The sequence below is a fragment of the Abramis brama genome (assembly GCF_963993115.1).
Source record: "Abramis brama genome assembly, chromosome: 8".
Classification (NCBI taxonomy): domain Eukaryota; kingdom Metazoa; phylum Chordata; class Actinopteri; order Cypriniformes; family Leuciscidae; genus Abramis; species Abramis brama.
The window spans coordinates 21,867,608-21,888,097 of record NC_139970.1 but is presented as its reverse complement, the minus strand read 5'-3'; the positions used below and the strand labels follow the sequence as shown (position 1 = coordinate 21,888,097).

At 39.1% G+C, this 20,490-nt stretch overlaps 1 protein-coding gene across 1 annotated transcript; it reads left to right on the top strand.

Moving 5' to 3' along the window:
• The first annotated feature begins 391 nt into the window (after positions 1-391).
• LOC311088399 (uncharacterized protein) lies at positions 392-20,336 on the top strand. Its single transcript, XM_084122466.1, has 23 exons — positions 392-546; positions 1,314-1,467; positions 1,569-1,706; positions 2,859-2,936; positions 3,010-3,080; positions 3,154-3,319; positions 5,160-5,266; positions 5,718-5,957; positions 6,172-6,352; positions 6,439-6,582; positions 7,552-7,700; positions 8,021-8,170; positions 8,301-8,457; positions 9,344-9,490; positions 9,687-9,796; positions 10,776-10,929; positions 11,392-11,585; positions 11,868-11,995; positions 12,114-17,671; positions 18,574-18,780; positions 18,861-18,920; positions 19,524-19,595; positions 19,664-20,336. Exons 2-23 carry the CDS (start codon positions 1,327-1,329, stop codon positions 19,889-19,891), a joined length of 8,580 nt encoding a protein of 2,859 aa, XP_083978592.1. The 5' UTR covers positions 392-546; positions 1,314-1,326; the 3' UTR covers positions 19,892-20,336.
• Positions 20,337-20,490: the final 154 nt, after the last annotated feature.

Genomic DNA, 20,490 nt, shown 5'->3' with positions numbered 1-20,490 from the left:
AAAAGGAAAACAATTATTATTTTTTACAGTTCTGTTAAATATTATAAAATAATTATTATAGGCATATCTTATTTAACAAAAACAAAAAAATATATATATTATTTTAAAGGTGAATTCATCTGAAAACCCTCTGGATTCATACAATGTAGTAGGCCTACCCTACACATAATTATTCAATATTGTCATCAATATTTAATATCGAAAAACAAATGTTTTGCTTAGCATATCTTTTTTGCTACTGATTTTCAAATTATGGAATTTAAAGAGGCTCAATTACATGTTATACAGCATAATATCGCCCCAAATGTTCAATATACAGCAGTAAACAGATGGTAAGCGCGTCTCCGAGTCGCCTAGCGGCGCTGTCCACAGCACGCGCGTTGACGCACGCAGTGCTCATTCAAATCACTCGACTTTACAGTTTCAAATCCGGATGCTGCAGGAAGGCAGAAACACAAGATTAAAACACGTATATCCGAGGTTTTGCGTGTTATTTCAGCCCGCAATACGTGAATGGACACAGTGAAGTAATTCGTGTTTTCAAAAGTAAGCTACTACGTTATATTTGTACTTTAACAGAGACAGCAGTTGAAGCAGTTAAAGCTCTCTATACGCATTGACTGTAAATTAACACTCTTCTGTACATACATAACGTTACATATTATGGGGACCAGCAACTGTTCGGATAGCCACATTCTCCATATATATATATATATATATATATATATATATATATATATATATATTACCTGAATAAATAAATTAAAGCCTGAAGCTGTCCAAGTTGTAAAATAATGCTAGCATATTAATCTTATAAATGTACAATATACAGTCAATAGAGTCTCTTAACTGATAATCTGAGTGTGTAATATCAGCCCTTTTCTGGATAGATTTACAGGTGATCTGCAAAGCACTTCATAATAAATATTAGGATACGAGTGTTAGTATATTGCCGTTGTGCTAATTGTTCTTTATTAACATTTCATCACTGATGAAATCAAAATGTTCCTTATTTATTGTGAGCAAATTATCCGTGTGTGTTATTCCAAATACTAAAAATGTTTATGTCAATCTCTTATTGAAATATTATTCCTTGCTTTGCTTTGCTGTCACTTAAACCCTCTTGTTTTTCAGCTCATAATCACCTATTGTGAGTGACTAATTTTCACAATCCAATCAATTCCCAATAGATAATATCCTACATTCCCATCCCACATTTTTTTTTAACTTATTGTGTAATATCCAGTTCCAAGTATAAGGTTTCATGTAACCTTTAATCATTTCATCCAAATACATGTTTTTATTTTCCACAGCTGATGGCCAGGTATGGAACCAGAACTGCTGATTGGATGGCAGCAGGAGAGGGCGGAGCTGAGGGCGGAGTTATCACACCTGCAGGATGAGTTAGCAGAGAGCAGAGCGGAGAGGGAGGAGCTTGAGTCTCGAGCTCAAGCTTTGACTGACAGGGTGAGGAGGAGGAAGCCATTGGTGTGTGGGGTCCATCAATAACAAAGCGAACTGATGCTTAACTGATGGTCTCTCTGTATGTTTGTACCCATGCTGTTTAGCTGTCTCAGACACTGGACCCTTCTCTGTCATTATCAGTGCATCTGGACGATGAGCAGAGAGAAGGGCGGAGAAAGCTCAGAGAGGGCAGAGAGAGAGAAGCCAGACAGGCTCTGCTCATCCATAAACTTCAGAACAAGGTCTGGACTCACACACACATTTAATATTCCTTCATATAACTGATGGCTGAAGTTCCTTGTAGAGATTTATCTTTCTAGTTTCACGGATCTTGTATTGTTCTAATTTTATATCTAAAACATTTAAGGGGGATTCACACATACAGCAATTTGCAGTGACAGCGAGACTGGAAGTTATTCATTTACAGTGCAGTTTAGTAATTCCATGAAAAGTTGAGAGAAGTTTAAATCTATGCTTGTGATTCTCTACTTTTATTTACTCCAAGGCGTTCTTCACAACAATATTTGAAGCCCTCTCCCCTTTTTTATTTACAAATTAAAATAAGTAACTAAAATAATTATAATTAAAATAATGACATTTTAGAATTCCAGAAGTTTGTGGTGAATTAAAATTATAACTTTCTTGATTTGTAGTTTTAGCTTTTGTCAAAGATATTTTTTTCTGTATCAAAGAATTTCCAAAGTGTGAGCTCCAAAGTGGAGCCCGGGATTTGTAAAATAATACAATTTCTGTAGTCAAAATTAGTTTTTCTAGTTAACTCAGTTTTAAAGTATTTCTTCAGCTATGAATACAATTTGTGAATACAATCTCTGTAAAAGTATCTTTAAAAATCCTTAACAAAAATGGGAAAATACATGGAAAAAATCATGGAAATTTATTAGTCAGAAAGTGCGGGAACCCTAAATGCTACTCAGAGCTATTTCACTTCTATATATGATTTACCACTGCCCACATACAGTAATATAATAAAAAACGTGATGCATTGAAAACCATGTTAGAAATTATTGCCATTCTATTTTGATTCATGCACTGTTAATCAATTATCTTGTTCATGATATGACACTTTCCTTATGTCTTTTTTTTAGCAGCAAGAAAACTGATTCCTTGTCAAACTGAAAAGACATCTTATTTTACCAGCAATAAAGCCCATTTGTGATCAGGTTTTCAAAAGCTATGCCCACTGATAATGAAAGGGCATCTAGAACAGCCACTACGACCAGCAATACAATCACTCAGCAACCTCCAGCAATAAAAAACGCTGCATATGTGAATGCCCCATTAGCCTAGCCATCTATGAGGACCAATCATATCTCAGTTAGAACCAAACAGTCCCTCACTGGTAATTAATGTGCTCTCATGCATGTGTTTGTCAGGTGTTGGAGTACAGGGCTCGCTGTCAAGCTCTGGAGCAACAGTCGATCAGCGAGGAGCAAGAGCTGAGGATCAGAGAGGTGAGACAAACAACAGTCCTCAGTGTTTTCCTGGAGAGCTGTGAGCATCACATTAACACTGTGAATTTCACAGAGGATGCTGCGGGATGAACGCAGTGACACACTGGAGAGCACCCTCATCAGGCTGGAGGAGGAACAGCAGAGGTGCGGGAGCTGTGTAAGAACGATTTTCATGTTTTTAGTGCTGTGACTGAGTTGTGTTTATTCACTGGAGCAGAAGTTTGGGGCTGTCGGAGGTCAATGCTCTTCTGCGGAGTCAGCTCAGCCAATCAACAGAGGCTAATGAAGCCCTGAGGGACGACCTGCGAAAGCTAACAGCTGACTGGTCTAAAGCTGTGGAGGAGGTGGTGGAGAAGGAAATCGATTGGCAAAAAGAGAAAGAGGTGAGGAAGAAAACTATACATATTAGGGATATGTGTGTTTGTCAGTAAAAATGGATTCCCAGGGATCAAAGTCAACACACATACTGATAAAACAATTATTTGTACTGTAAATCGCTTTAAATTGGAAACATCATTGAAATGTGTAAATGTAAATCTATAAAAGGTTTTATTGCAGTTTTTTCGTCCTGTTATTCTCTTTAAACTGCTTCTTATTCTCTTTAAACTGCTCTTTAAACAATGACTGTAATGGAAACTCATAGTTTATGTATGCTCAGCCTTGTCATGTAAAAACAACCAAACTGGCAGCGGATTCAACTACCGTTAAAGTTAGTTGGGAAGTAGTCTCAGCCTCAGACGTCACACCCATGGACCGTCGGCTGAACGTCTGATGCATAAGGCACACAAAATGGGAAACACTTTGAGAGTTTCGAAGTCATCATCTGATTAAATTATCCAGAATTTCCAGGAGATGTGCGTTTCGGTCTTTAATGGTCCGTTAATGAAAACAAAGCCGTTGTGACGCCAAACTTCCATGACTTCCATGGAAGAAGAAAGCCGTCGTGTTTACAGCTGTGACAATGAGCCCTTATCAGGATCAGCTATACGCTGGATTTTCAAAAGTATGTGAAGTTCACAGCGCCATTGTTGCAGTAAACTTGCACAACATCCTTGATTGAATTGCACGCCGGTCTGTTATTGTGGGGATATTTTACATTTTCAGACCCCTAAACATGACGTGGATCAAAACGAACTGTGATTGGTTGCATTACATGTCGGTCACTCTTGGGTAGTCCTTGGCGGCCGAAAGCTGCTAAGGAGTCTAGACCTTCTGTCGTCAGTCTGAAGGTCTGGCTACGCAAGACTAGTTGGGAAGCAACTGCTGATCTATTTGTCATTTACTAAATCCAGCATTACCAGGTGCACTTTTTTTAATTCTCTTATTTTGCAAGAGGTTTTATGTTGCCACAACAAAGCCAGTCCATTTTTGGCAGTATGAGTGTTGTCCTCTGAGGATGTATACGCAGCAAAATCTTGGAGTTGTCATCTTGTAATTCCGGTAATTCCAATGTGCAGTAAATGTAGTTTTCGCTCCTGAAATTTGTGATGTGAACGTGGCCTTAAAAGCAGGTTCATGAGCATTCAGTAGTTGCTTAGCAATGGCTCAGTTTTTCTGAGCTGATTTTATCAGCGTATTAGGGAATGTGTTGCAATATATTGTCACCAAGCAACTGGGTAGTCAAGTATGTATTAGTGGATGGGTGCGAAAAGACATTTCAGAGGTGTAAAGATATTACAAGAGCATAAAATGGCGATTGTTTCCAAAAGAATGGAGATTTAGCTTGAGTTTCATTCAGTAGTTCCTTAACTAAAAGCATTGTGTGCTTTGGTAGCTCTTCAAAATAACCAGTCATTTTTCACATTACATTTTGAGACAAACATTTTAGAATGCACTTTATTTGGCTTACAATGCTGTTACCGTGAAGTAATTATAGTATTTCTCAAATGTCAGTGAGATGTGAAAATATTTTCTCATACCCCTGCAGCTGTAAACATGTAGCACTGTGATTTCTCTTCCTCAGACTGAATTTGGAGAGAAAGGCTTTGTAAACATAGCAGGAAGATGTTGTTTTCTTTTCCACTGACAGATACAGATGGATGAGTTTTTGTGGTAGTACAATCAGTTTCTGACAAACTGTAGCCTTAGGATCAGTCACAATGTAAAGGGAGCATCTACTGGTTTTCGTTAATGCAATATAAGCAATATTTTATTATTGGAACAGATTGTTTTTTATTAATTTAATACTTTATTAATTATGTTGTACCATTATTTTGAATACAGGTTTTGACAGGCCACATAGGGAAGGAGCAGACCAAACTGATGACTCTGTGGGGATACGTGGTCACGCTCAGACGCCAGTGTCACTCTCTGAAGACTGCTACTGACAAGTGAGGACATACTAAAAAACTACTGAATTTAACTTTTGGAATATTATAAATATTTTTACTGTCACTTTTAATCAGTTTAATGCATCCTTGCTGAATAAAAGTTTTTTTTCTTTCCCAAAAACGGAAAAATCTTACTGACCCCAAACTTTTGAATGTAAAGGTCTGAAATGTTTGTATGCGGGGTTTTTTTTCGTATTCGTCAGTCGGTGGCTCTGAATTGTCTCAAAATGCTTGCTAACAATGCGAAAAACGCAGAAATCGAACCCAATCCGAATTTTTTTTTCATGACGGACGAAAGTTTTGGAGGCAGTGTGTTAACGTGATTGACATGACGGGAGGTCGTATTTATTTTATAACGTGCGGAAATTTCGGACGAGAATTTTGGACTTTTAATGTATGTATTTTCTGCATCCTCCATTAAATGTGCATGTGTTGTGTTTTTGTGTCACAGAGACTTGTGGGAGCTGAGAGCAGAGTTCTCTCGTCTCTCCTCATCTCTCCTTTCTGTATGGGCTTCTCCTCGATCGGCTCCCACGCTGCCCCATGACTTCCATATAGCCCACTCCACTACAGCGCAACCTCTCTCCTCCACCCAGGGGCCGCTGTCTCTTGATGATCTGAATCATGAAGAGAGGGAGTCGACTGAATTAAAAGCCAACCTCGAGTCAGAGACACTGGAACTCAGGAACAGGTCATTACAGGGTTCACAAAACATTAACCCCATACTGAGTTATTTCAAGTATTCTCAATATATTTGCAATGATTTTGCAGGTGATAAATTGATTTAAAATAATTTTGTTCACTGTATTATTAAAAAATATCTAGATATAAAATTACAAGATGTTATTACAAGTTAAAAGATGTATTACAGTGTTTCATTATATTGTACTGTGATTGTTTTTCAGGATAACAGAGCTAAATATGACAATTAAAACTCTTGAAACTGAAAGGGAGAAGCAGGAGGCTGAGATGGAGAGGAGACACAGGCAGGAGATGGAGAGAGAACAAGAGCAAGAGAGCAAGTGGCAGAGACAGATAGAAATGGAGAGAAACTTTGAGTCTGTCAGACATGCTATCAGGACACTGGTGAGTCAGCATAGGAACAGGAAATAAAGTGTGATTATTGTACTGAAGCATGAATTAATTCATGGGTTCACTCTCTTTTTTTCCAGTCGAGGGTTCTCAGCTCTCAGCAGATGAGTGGGCAGTCAGGCTCTCTGTCTGCAGATGATGTGTCCAGTGAAGGACTGTCTTCTGTCCTCTCTGTCATCGCTCAAGCCGAGACTGCCTTGCAATGGAGACAACAGGAAGTACAGGTCGGTCAACGTGACCAGAATTGACCCTATTTATTTTCTTAAAGGGGCTATATGTAAGAATTTTCATGTATTAATTGCTTTTTTTATTGCCAGTGTGGCATTGACCTTCCCTAACTTCCCAGGTTGTCTATGAAAGCCTGTAGACTGATTTTTATGTGAAAGACTCTCTATGTTTTTGGCAAGGATGTGACGTTTACACACGCTCCCGAGAGCATCTCTTCTGTTCAGTTGCACATGAAATGAATGCTTATACAATGTCCAGGATAATGCCAAAAGAGCAATTCTGTACTGTAATGTCAATGTGTCATGCAAAGAAAAGGATTCATTCAAACTATAGTCTCAAATAGGCTGATCTACATGGTCTATAGTCTCAAATATACTTTATAATCAAACTATCATAACTGCGTATCATAACTAATTTTAATTAACATTACCTCATCTGTTGACATAATGCCGGTAAATTTTCAGCAGGAAACATATCCACATCGCTATGATCAGATATTTTCTTAACCTCTGCTTGTTTATTTTGTTATTAAGAGAAAAGCGAGCAGCACATATTTACATATTCATCTAAACTTCGCTCTCCACCGCGTGGACGGCATCGTGGTGTCCATTAACACTATGTCACTGCAAAGGTATTTCCAAATTCTTTTTACTTCTAAGCGAAGTCTGAAAAACAATTTCGCCATGAGTATATCAAGGCCTTGAATCACGCTCTTTCTCTTGTATGTGTGCACTAGTGCGCGGTCATGAGCAATAAGTTGCTGGCTGCAGTTCATTTAATGGCCACCAGTGTCGCTAATAACAAGGCTTTCTGAATTCTACATATAGCCCCTTTAATTGTTGTTGTCTTCCGAACAATAACAATGGCTTCTTAATCTTTCATCCAAATGTCAGAACTTAGTTTTCAAAATTAAAATTTTGGCTCATCATGAAGCCCTCTTAGTAAGCCAGGTCTTTTTTTGTCAGGATGCTCAGATGAGCTTGCGTAGACTTGGGACAGAGAAGGAATCACTGGAGCAGCGAATCACGCAGTTGGAGAGTGAGAGGGCGGAGCTTCACGAACAGACCAATCAGGGAGCATTGCAGATGAAACACACACAGGAACTACTGAACAGGTGATCAATGCTTCATTCTCTCATTATCATAACTCATACAAATACACTTTTACCTTTTAATATTCCCAAATTCTACCTTTAGGGGTTAATTTAATCGAATAACTGTTTTTATTTATTGAAACATTTGAGTTGTAATATAACGTCTATTTTGGTTATTTACAAAATATTTGAATACTATTTTGACAAAATGGTACTGAATTTTTCTAGCAGCCATTACAAATAATTATTGGCTTATCAGTCGTAACTGTAAAACTGTAATTGCTGTAAACTGACACGGCTGAATTTGAAAGAGTAATCTATGGAGGTGTTGTGTGTGACAGTGAGAAGGAGATGGTGACTAGTTTGCGCAGTCAGATGGAGGAGGCCGAGAGACTCACCGAGGACCTGAGACAGGATAATGAACATATGAGACGACAGAGAGAGAAGGAGGAGGAGGAGAGAATCCAGCTGGAGAGAGAGAGACAGAAACGGTACACTTATCCATTAATCCCCCTTAACGTAATGCTGAACTCACCGAGGGTGTGCGAGTCATTAGATCACTGTTTAGTCATGCTTATGATTCTAAATTTTGATGGTAAATTAATTGTTTTTGTAAATCAGCATGGAGGCAGAAATGCTAGAGGCCGCTCAGCTGTGTGAGAGAGAGACTCGCACCCGTCTGGAGCTGCACAGCCTGCAGGGGGCACTAGAGAGAGAGAAGCTGGACAGAGAACGAGCTGAGCAAGAGATAGCCGACACTAAAGATTCTTTACTGAAGGTAAACTGATATTATTACAGTGGAGAGAGGCGTGACTGTCACAAATCATACTCGCAATTTTGAAAAAATCTCACCTATGGTAGCCAGCTATATACACTACAGTTCAAAAGTTTGGCGCCAGAATAATTTGTGTTTAATGTTTTCGAAAGGGTACCCTTTCTGTTCACAAAGGCTGCATTTATTTGATCAAAAATGTTTTGAGTAGAACAATAATAATGTGAAATATTATTACAATTTAAATAATTTATGATGAAAACCAAAATTTTTCAGTATACTTACTCCAGTCTTCAGTGTCACATGATCCTTCAGAAATCATTCTGCTCAAGAAATATTTCTTATATTATCAATGTTGAAAACAGTTGTGGTGCATAATGTTTTTGTGGAAACCCTGATACATTTTTTCAGGATTCTTTGACGAATAGGAAGTTCAAAAGAACAGCATTTATCTGAAATAGAAATATAACATTCCAAATGTCTTTACTGTTTGATCAATTTAATGCATCCTTGCTGAATAAAAGTATTAATTTAAAAATGTTTTACTGACCCCAAACTTTTGAACGGTATTGTAACCTTGTAATAAGTGTAATTAACAATGTTCAATACATCACAGAATGCCAAATGTTTATGTTTGTAAGGCATAAACATGATTAATGAATGCAGAATGCAGTGACAGCGCAGCCATGGATCATGTGATTGTTGTGCCACAACTGGCCCGAAACTCTCTCAAATCAGACTCTTCTCATTGAGTCATGCCTGTTAAAATGAGCTCATGGAGTTTTGTATGAGTTGTGTTGTTTCACATTTTGTATTTCGTCACCCTTCCAAACTTTTCATCATTCCTTTATGCTGTTCCTTTATGGTGTTCTCCTTCTCTCCTCCCTTCCAGGCACGGGAGTCATTACTGGCCCTGTCCTCCAGTCAAACCCAGCTCAAGAGAGAGCTGGCAGAAGGTCGAGATGCCCTGGAGAAAATGGCCGCTTTAAATGAAGCTCTGGCCAAGGACAAGAGAGAACTCAGTGTTCGTGCTCTGCAGGTCTGGCACGCAGGTTTAGCCCATCTTTAGCACAGATCACTTACACTGCCTGCCTAGGGACATGACCAAATCCCCGCAAGCTGTCACAGGCCTCCTGCCTTTAATTACTTGATTCATTGCCAGAATGCATTGATGGCAGGGTCAGGTTTGGGATGGAGGGATGAGAGGTGTGATTTTTGTCTTCCTGACCCCTTAGCTGGAGACGGAGGTGGCAGAAGCCCAAGCCCAGATCCAGGCATTTGGCACAGAGATGGCGGGTCTGTGCAGGGAAGTGAAGACCACGTCTCTAGAGGCCAATGAGTTAAGGTGCGGCATTGCAAAATGTAAAAATTCATAAGTCAAGTCAGCTGATGAAAAAGCTATAGGTGTATTATAAAGTCTTCTGAGTAGGAAAAAAAGCAAAATGTAAGCTTGCAAGTATTTCCTTAATTTTATAGCACTGGAAATGCTGTTTATAGGTCTATAATAAATCTGTAATATACTGGTAGACATTTTTAGTACAGTAATGGAAACCTTGGAAATATTAACTAATATAAACCTGGAAAAGTCATGGACAATTGTTTTCTTTTATTTTTTTGGAAGAAATTAATACTTTTATTCAGCAAGGACGCATTCATCAAGGACTTTTACATTGTTACAACAATTTTCGTATTTAATAAAAATGCTGTTTTAAAAAAAAATATATATTTGTCAAAGGACTGAAAAAAGTGTCAGGGTTTCTACAAAAATATTAGACAGCACAACTTTTTTCAACATTGATAATAATAAGAAATGTTTCTTGAGCAGCAAATCAGCATATCAGAATGATTTCCGAAGGATCATGTGACACTGAAGACTGGAGTAATGATGCTGAAAATTCAGCTTTTTCATCACGGATAAATTACATTATAAAATATATTCAAATAGAAACATTTAAAAAAGTATATATTTATATTACTACTAAACTAAGGATATCTTGATATAAATATTTGTTTATATTGCCTACCCCTTACCTTTACCTGCTTGTTATGCAGAAGGCAGAGTTAAAGACGTTTGTATAATAGGCACTTTGGAATATCTAGATGAAGTGTGCCTGTGACTCTAAATAACAGCTAATCAGGTCCCTAATGAGCTAGTAGGATTTTGGTAGGAATACTAATTAATACATTGGGGCTTTTAGATTACACTATAAATGTCTTAGTTTATCTCAGCAGCTGTTATATTTGGTTGTAATATGCTGGCCCTGTTTATTCACAGCCAGTGATGCTTTACAGCAATTGTGTTGATGACAGCAACTGTGTTCCAGGGAGCGGAGAGAGACGGATCTGAAAACTCTGCAGCAGCTCAGAGACCGAGAGAGAGAGCTGGAGAATGAGCTGGAGACAGAGAGGGAGGACAGGGAGAGGGAGGTGACTGCTTTCACAGAAGAGAAGAGGAAAGATGAGCAAAGGATTGCAGAGGTGAGAAACTCAGACAACACTGACTGTTTGCCAACTAGATTCAGAAAAGTAGTCTACTTTTTTTGAAAAACTTAACATTATACTGTATTTTAACTAGGCGCAAGGTGACAAACTTCCAAGTAATTGTCTCTCTATATATATGTGTGTATGTATATATGACCAATTAAAATAATGTTTTTTTACTCAGTATTTACTAAAATGCATAAAAAGTGCATTCATAAATATAAAATATGTTAATGATAAAATAATGTATTTTTAATGAAAATAAAAATAAATCTCTGTTTCATGTACAATTATTTATTTGTTGAGTAGCTGTGGAATATGAGGTGAGAGGTCATATTGGGGAAAAATTGTGATAATGATGGGCTTTCCTGTTCATTAACCTGTACACAGATTCTCGTGTTTTTGAATACATTTTGTGTTTTGGGTCCACTCATGGACAGTGATGTGTTTGTGGGTCAGTTAACGGAACAGTGCAGTACGATAATGAAGGAGCTGCAGAGTGTCCAGGCAGAACTACTCAAAGCAGCAGAGCAGCAGAGAAGAGCTGAACGAGAGAGAGACGACCTAATGAGAGAGAGCCAGAGACTAGAGGACACAGTATGTAGACTGGAGAGAGAAAAGGAGGAACTCTCACAAGTCAAAGAGGAACTCGGGTATAGTCTGTGTTTGATAAATATATATTTGTTTGAAAAATACACTCTCTCATAAAACAATACACTAATAGCTCAGTATTCTTTTATACTATTCTTTTCAAGAGGCAGTGTGTGCTATATGAGGACATTTTTACCTATAACATCAACTCATATTTTATGTTAAATCTGTATAACTGGATAATAATTGAATAAAATATAATAGAAATAGATCAAACATATTACATATGTATTTCAAATAGATATTAGTATATTAGTTTCTAAGCTGCTGCTGTCTCTCTTCAGAGGTGTGGTGGTATGTCTCCAGAAGCAGATTGCTCAGGTTCAGGAACAGTCCTCAGGTCTAGAGGTGCAATGCAGTCAGCTTCAAACACAGGTGGACACGCTCACACAGACCAAAGATGTTTTGCAAGGTCAGATTGTTTAATTAAAAAACAAACTTCTCATTGGCTATTCTCTTTAATGATTTAATATGTCATTGTATTTGTGTGTGTAATTAAAATGTGAAACTTTCCTCTCTTAATTGTTTAGGAGAGATTCAATGTCTACAGACAGACCTGGAGAGAGAGACAGCACAGAGAGAACAGGAAAACCAAGAAGCAATGGATGAAAGAAGAAAGAGTGAAAGAGAGATAGAAAACTGGCAGCTGGAATGCAAGAGGATTCAGCGGGATGTTGAACAAGAAACAGAGAAAAACAAAGTACAAGCGGAAGAGAACAAAACTGAGAGAGAAAGATGGCAAAAAGAGAGAGAAGCTCTGAACGCAGAACTTGGCCAGAAAGATGGAGAAGTGGAGATAATGAGAAACAAGATTGATGGTTTGTTAAAAGAAAAAGAAGAGCTTTCAGACCACTTAGATAAAAGAAACACAGAACTTGAGAAACTACAAATGAAATCAGCAGAAGAGCAGAAAACTGTCGAACTAAGATTGAGAGAAGCGTGTGATGAGATTGAGGGATGGAAGGAGAGAGAAAACAAGGTTCAGAGAGAGAAAGAAGAGTTAAATAAGAAGTATATAGAAAGAGTGGAAAAAGAAAGTCAGAACCTCAAGATCACAGAGAGAGAGAAGGCTAAGATGTCTGATCTAATGAAAATTAATGAGGATGAAATACAAAAGAGAGGAGAGGATATCGAAGAGTTAAAATCAAAAGTCCAATTGCATGAGAGAACAATTGAGAGTCTGGAAATAGAGTTACAAGAGAAAGAGACTTTGGAGAGTAGAGTAAAAGCCCTGGAGAAAAACAACACTCAACTGAAAGAGAGAGAAATGGAGAAAATAAGAGAAAATGAAAACAGGCAAAAGAAAAGAGATGAGCAAGAGAGGGAGAAAGAACTGAGGTGGAGAAGACAGTTGGAACAGAAAGATGAAGACTTGATAGAACTCAAAAGCAGAGTTGAAGAACTAATGAGAGAGAAAGAACATATCTCATTACTCTTGGAAGAAAGGGATAAAGATGTTGAACAATTGCAAACTGCGTTGTCAACAGAAAAGAGAACTCTTGAACTGAGACTTAAAGAGGCAAAAGACAATGTGGAGTGGTGGAAGAGACGAGCTGGCAACATGGAAAAAGTGAAGGAGAGCATAAATTGGGTTGCTGAAAGAGAGAGAACAGAACTGACCGAGCTTCTTAGAGAAAAAGAAGTAGAGGTACAAAAGAGAGAAGAAGACATTGGTGATCTCAAAGGTAGAATTCAGTCATTAGACGTAATCATAGAGAAACTAGAGACTGATGTTCAGCAGAAGGATGAACAACTTGAACTTCTAAAGGAGCAAATCTCACAGATGAAAGAGAGGGAGATGGAGAAACAAAAAGAGGTGGACAGGAAGCAAGTTGAGGTAAAGGAACAGGAGAAACAACTGAAAAGAGAATTAGAAGATCTCAATACTCAAATGGAGGGAGTCAATCAAGAAAAAGAGGCGGCACTAGAAAGGGTGGAAGAGAGAGATAGTCAGCTGAAAGAATTACAAGCAAAACTTACTCAAGAACAGAAGACATTTGAACAGAAGCTCAAAGCAGAGCACGAAGAGGTGAACAGGTGCAAAGCCAAGTTAGCCGAGATGGAACGAAACCGGATGAGCTTGGAGGAAAGGGAGAAAGAGGAAAAGAAAAGACAGGAGATGGAGGAAAGAGAAAGGGAGCAGATACTGAGAGAAGAGCTCCTTCAGAAGGAGCGGGAGCTGAAGCAGTTGAGATTGAAGATTGATGAACTGAACCAGGAAAAAGAGGAGGACAGGAGGATAAGAATTGAGCAACAAGAAGACCTTGAACGACAAACTGCCCTCCTACAAGACACTGAGGCGGCTGCACGGGAACTGAAGAAGAGTTTACAACAAAAAGAAAAAGAGGAAAGAGAGAGAGTCCACCGTGATGAAGAAGCAATGAGAAGGCTGAGAGAAAAGCTGCATGAAACTGAACAGAGGTACCTTGAAGTCTCAAGCTGTCTACGAGAGACTGAAATGAAACTGGAGAAGGAAAAATGTCAGAACAGAGAGAAAGATGAGAGACTAATGGGCTGTAACCAAGAGCAACTATTGGTCAAACGTGAGCTAGCTCAAGAGAGGGAGACTGTTGAAGAACTGAAGAAACTTATAGGCGAACAAGGTGAAGAGGCGAAGACACTGAAGGGAAAGCTGGATGAACGGTTGGGAGAGGTGGGAAGGTTGTCACAACTGCTGCAAAACAGCAGAGGGGAAGCACAGGTGCTTGAATCCAGGGCAGAAAACAGTGAAGAGGAGAATCAAAGATTGAAGAGGTCTTTAAGTCAGGTTGAAGATGAGAGGAGGCGTCTGGAGACCCAACTGAGAGATGAAAAAACAGAAGGGGAAAGACTGAGAGCCAGGCTTGAAGATCTTCAGAAAGATCAACATATCTTGATGGAGGAAAAAGAGGGACGTGTGGAGAAGCTTGGGGCTCGTATTAGAGAGCTGGAGGAGGAGAGAGACCATCTCTCGGCAGAGTTTCGAAGGAAAGAGAGAGAGATTGAGGCTCTTAGAGATGAAATGTTTCGGGAGAGGCAAGAAAAGGACAGAATAAGCTCTTTGCTGAATGACGCAAATGAAAGGAAAGAAGTACTGGTTGCTCAGATGGATGTTTTGCAAGAACAGGTGGTTAATCTGTCTAGAACCAAAGAACAAACAAGGTCAATGATCCAGGAAAGAGAAGAACAGAACCAGAAGATGCGAGAGGGGCTGATTGCAGGGCTTCAGGAGATGGCTACTCTGAAGGAACGGCTGGAAGAGAAAGATGAGAGACTTATGGGCTGTAACCAAGAGAAACTTTTGGTCAAACGTGAGCTAGATCAAGAGAGAGAGACTGTTGAAAAACTGAAGAAAATTATAGCCGAACAAGGTGAAGAGGCGAAGACACTGAAGGGAAAGCTGGATGAACGGTTGGGAGAGGTGGGAAGGTTGTCACAACTGCTGCAAAACAGCACAGGGGACGCACAGGTGCTTGAATCCAGGGCAGAAAACAGTGAAGAGGAGAAACAAAAATTGAAGAGGTCTTTAAGTCAGGTTGAAGATGAGAGGAGGCGTCTGGAGACCCAACTGAGAGATGAAAAAACAGAAGGGGAAAGACTGAGAGCCAGGCTTGAAGATCTTCAGAAAGATCAACATATCTTGATGGAGGAAAAAGAGGGACGTGTGGAGAAGCTTGGGGCTCGTATTAGAGAGCTGGAGGAGGAGAGAGACCATCTCTCGGCAGACTTTCGAAGGAAAGAGAGAGAGATTGAGGCTCTTAGAGATGAAATGTTTCGGGAAAGGCAAGAGAAGGACAGAATAAGCTCTTTGCTGAATGACGCAAATGAAAGGAAAGAAGTACTGGTTGCTCAGATGGATGTTTTGCAAGAACAGGTGGTTAATCTGTCTAGAACCAAAGAACAAACAAGGTCAATGATCCAGGAAAGAGAAGAACAGAACCAGAAGATGCGAGAGGGGCTGATTGCAGGGCTTCAGGAGATGGCTACTCTGAAGGAACGGCTGGAAGAGAAAGATGAGAGACTTATGGGCTGTAACCAAGAGAAACTTTTGGTCAAACGTGAGCTAGATCAAGAGAGAGAGACTGTTGAAGAACTGAAGAAAATTATAGCCGAACAAGGTGAAGAGGCGAAGACACTGAAGGGAAAGCTGGATGAACGGTTGGGAGAGGTGGGAAGGTTGTCACAACTGCTGCAAAACAGCACAGGGGAAGCACAGGTGCTTGAATCCAGGGCAGAAAACAGTGAAGAGGAGAAACAAAAATTGAAGAGGTCTTTAAGTCAGATTGAAGATGAGAAGCAGCGTCTAGAGACCCAACTGAGAGACGAAAAAACAGAAAGGGAGAGACTGAGAGCCAGGCTTGAAGATCTTCAGAAAGATCAACATATCCTGATGGAGGAAAGGACGGGACGTGTGGAGAAGCTTGGGGCTCGCATTAGAGAGCTGGAGGAGGAGAGAGACCATCTCTCGGCAGAGCTCCGAAGGAAAGAGAGAGATATTGAGGCTCTTAGAGATGAAATGTTTCGGGAGAGACGAGAGAAAGACAGAATAAGCTCTTTGCTGAATGATGCAAATGAAAGGAAAGAAGTACTGGTTGCTCAGATGGATGTTTTGCAAGAACAGGTGGTTAATCTGTCTAGAACCAAAGAACAAACAAAGTCAATGATCCAGGAAAGAGAAGAACAGAACCAGAAGATGCGAGAGGGGCTGATTGCAGGGCTTCAGGAGATGGCTACTCTGAAGGAACTGCTGGAAGAGAGTCATCGTGAGGGAGAGAGACTCAGGTCCATGATGCAGGAAAGGAAGGATGAGTTGGTTCGGAGCAGAGAGGATGGAGTAAGGGCAGCACAAATTGAAGCCAAAGATCTTCTACACAAAGTCCAGAAGCAAAAACAGGAATTTAAGTCTGCCCTGCAACTCCAAGAGGAACAACTTAAGAAGAAAAATGAGGAAGGGTTGCAAAAGATAGAACAAATGCTGCAAAGAAAGGTGAAGTTAGAAGAAGAATTGACGACCATGAAGAGCGTAGTGGAGCAGAGAGAGGCTGAGCTGACCAGAGCAAGGGCTAGAATAGACATGCTGGAAGATCAGAGGACTGAACTCAGCTCTTTGGCCGCAGAGAGGACCAGAGAAGCAGAAGAACTGAGTAACAGATTCAGAGAGCTGAGACAGGAAGTTGACAGACTGAGAGAGGATAGAATAAGAGAGAGTAAAGATTGGGAGGAACTCAAAAATGAAAATAAAGAGAAACAAAATGTGTTAGAAGGATTGGAGTTCCTCAAAAAAACATTGAGGGAAAAGGAAAAGGAGATAGAACTGATGAAAGAGAGATATGAAAATGAGAAAAGAAAAAGTGAGAGATTCCAGCAAGCGGAGGAGCAGAAAGTTAGACAACTAGAATTATTCTCAGAGAGACTGAAGGATAAAGAAACTGAGTTGGAGAGTATTCGAGAAATGGCATATAAAGAACAATCAGCAAGACTTAGATTGCAGGATCAATTTGAAGACGAGAAAAGAGATGCTAAGATATTGAGGGAAAAAATGGAAACCTTAAAGAAAGAGAAACATGAGCTGGAGACCAAAATTGAAGAGAATATCCGTAATCTTAGAGAATCTGAAAAGAAAAACAATGGACTAAAGATGGATAGTGGCCATGGCACTCTGTCAGACTTCCTAGAGATAAATGCTGAATATCATCAGCCTCATGACAAGTTGTTAGGGACAGACACACTTAGAAGGGACCTTACAAGAAAGGAACAGGAAATAGAGAGATTGAGGACCAAGAATCAGACGCTGCAGACTGAGATAGACAGATTGAACTCCACAATAAGACATGCAAATATAAAAACTGGGCAAACAGAGAATGAGGAATGGGAAAGGCTAAAGGAACAAGTATCCACTGTCCTTTTAGAAAATGAGGAGAGGGACAGACTCCTTAGAGAAAAGGATGTTGAAGTATATGCTCTGAATGAGCGAGCCAAGGAACTGACTAAAGACAGGGATCGGGTCAGGACGGCTCTGGAGAAGACTGAAGCCATGCTGATTTACTATAAAGAGAGGCTGGGACAGCAAGAGCACAAGAGAACCCGAGCAGAAGCTGATGTGTCACAGGTCAGTAAGGCAAAGACATCCCCAAGTTTACAATACCTAGCATAAAATACCTATCATTATAATCACAATTAAAGAGGAATCAGACTGGTAACTCAAAGGTCGCGGGTTCGATTTTCAATACTGGCAGGAAATGACTGAAGTGCCCTTATGCAAGGCACCTAACCCCCAATCGCTCCCTGGGCACTACAGCAAAAATGGCTACCCACTGCTCTGTGGGTGTGTGTGTGTGTTCACTACTCACTACTGTGTGCACTAACTTGGATGGGTTAAATGCAGAGGACAAATTCTGAATATGGGTTACAATACTTGGCCTTTCACTTTCACTCAAATGTACATATTTATATAGTTGTGCTGATATGGCCTTGGACTTCATACTGACACCTACTGGTGTGGATGCATCAAAAGCTAAAGATTTCAGTTATCAATCCAAAAAAAATGCCCTACTCAACCATATTCTATGAGCAAAAGTGTTCAAAAACACTGGGTGACAGAGGAAGTGAGTAATATTTTCGACTAAAAATAGTTACTAAAAATGCACTTTTAAATATAAATTTGATTGATTAACCTGGTATGTAATTAAGGCCTGGTTTCACAGACAGGGCTTAGATTAAGCCAGGATTAGACCTTAGTTCAATTAGGACATTTAAGTAGCTTTTATAAATGTGCCTTAAAAAAAACATTACTGGTGTGCATCTTGAGACAAAACAATGGCAGTGACATATTTTAAGATATTTCAGTGCAAGTTGCTTTCAGTTAAAACAGCTTGTCTGTGACACCGGGGGAAAGAGTAGTATCAGGAAATCTCAATTAAGGACAATTCTGTTTTTCATGACATGTCCCCTTTGAACACATTATTTAGTGAATATAGGTAATTTATGATACATTTTGGCCAATATTAATAGGAGAAAGAGCTTGAACCAAAGGCCCAGGACTCCATAGATGAGGTGGATACAGACTGTGCTGTGCAGGAGCGTCTGTCGGCCATGCAACGGGCCGTGGCACAACTGGAGGTGGATCAGAACCTTCTGCAGAAGAAAAACAATCATCTGGAGAAGAAAATTGAGAGACTACGAACTGAGCGACAGCACCTTAGAGAGACGTTGACACAGGTACGAGCACGCCTCACGAAGGGACCATATATTATGATGTCAGCATGATTAATGTACCTACTGTATTTGGCCATCACCAGGTTGAGCTGGAGAGGGGGAAACTGAGGCATCAGCTGTCACAGTCAGAAGCTGGAGTTCTGGTATGATGGAGAGAGTACATTTGCAATGCATTTGTGTTTTTTTTCTGGTTGTCTTCCTTTGTGATGGATTGTCACAGAAGGGACGATGTTTGTTTTTGTTAGCCTTATGTATTTTTATTCTTATTAGAGTATCAGTTTGTTAGTTTTTAGCAACCAGGGTTATTTTAGTATTATTTATACTATTTATTAATATTTTAAATTAGCTTTTAATTTTTAATTTTAGTTTAAGATTTTGTAATTTTGCTGTGCTTTTGTCTTTTGTATTATTATTTATTATTTTAATTCACTTTTATTTCACTTTTATTTTTATTTCAAGTTTTAGTTATTTTACTATTTCAACTTTTTTATTTTTAGTTACCGGTAGTTGCAAAGGCAACATTTCAAATGTAAATTTTTTCATCTAGTATTTTTTATTTGATTTCAGCTCTATTTACCGAAAACTACTTTAGGTAACAAGTTTTAATACAATTTAGTTTGTTTTAGTTAACAATATCAATACTGTTAGCAACATGATAATGCCAAACTTCTGCAATACATTTGTTTTGAATCATGTGTTAATTGCCAGTGGAAAGTTTAAATAGCTAAATATCATATCATGTATAGGACCTGTCAGATGGTACGGATAAGGATGAGCTGAAGCGACTCAGAGCCCGAGCCAGGGAGCTAGAAGAACAGGTTCGTCCTTAACACTTCCAACTGTTCATTAGTATTTTGGCATATAAAACTTAAACCCAATTTTCTAGGTTCACCATCTTCGTCTCATGTTGGCTGTGGACCATCAGCTGAGGGCAGAGTTCATAGACCGCTCTCTGAAGAACAGCCAGAGTCTGATGTCCCTGAGACAGGATCTGAACGAGTCTCTAGCTGCGGTCTCTCAGCGGCCCGTCCCTTCAGTGCTGGAGTCAGAGACACAGAGGCTGGACAGGAGCATCAGAGAGGAAGAGCTCCGACTGTCTTTCAGCCAAAGCTAAAGAAATAAAACACTCCTTTATATGTAATGACTATTATATAGTTCATTTAACACCATATTTTTGCACTTAACATTCATTAATTCTGGCCGTGTGCCTAAGATTTATTTTACACTCAGGATTTTACTGTTATTTTACATATGAATTTATGTATTTTGTAAATATTTTTGTTTTAAACCATTATAAAAATGAGCTACAATTACAATTAGCTACAAAATATCACCTTAAAAGAGGCAACTATTTTAGATGGCGAATTTCAGGTTTACATCTGTCTTTTCCTGGCAGATAATTTAATAGCTAAAAGCTTTACGATCAGTTTACAATACTTTTCAAAGCTATTCCATCAGTGTTATAATGCGTGCAATATAAGCAGTCTGTTTAATTAAATGTAATACTATTTTTTTATTATTTCATTTTTCATTTATTTTCAAATAAACGTAAAAATGATTCAAAATCTGTGTCCTCACATCTCTGATACCATATCACAAATATAGGTTTTAAGCTCAGGGCTTTGGGTTTGATTTACTGGAATGTATAAACTGATAACGTGTATAGCCTGAATGAAAGAATGAATCTGCCAAATGCATAAATATAAGCGTTTT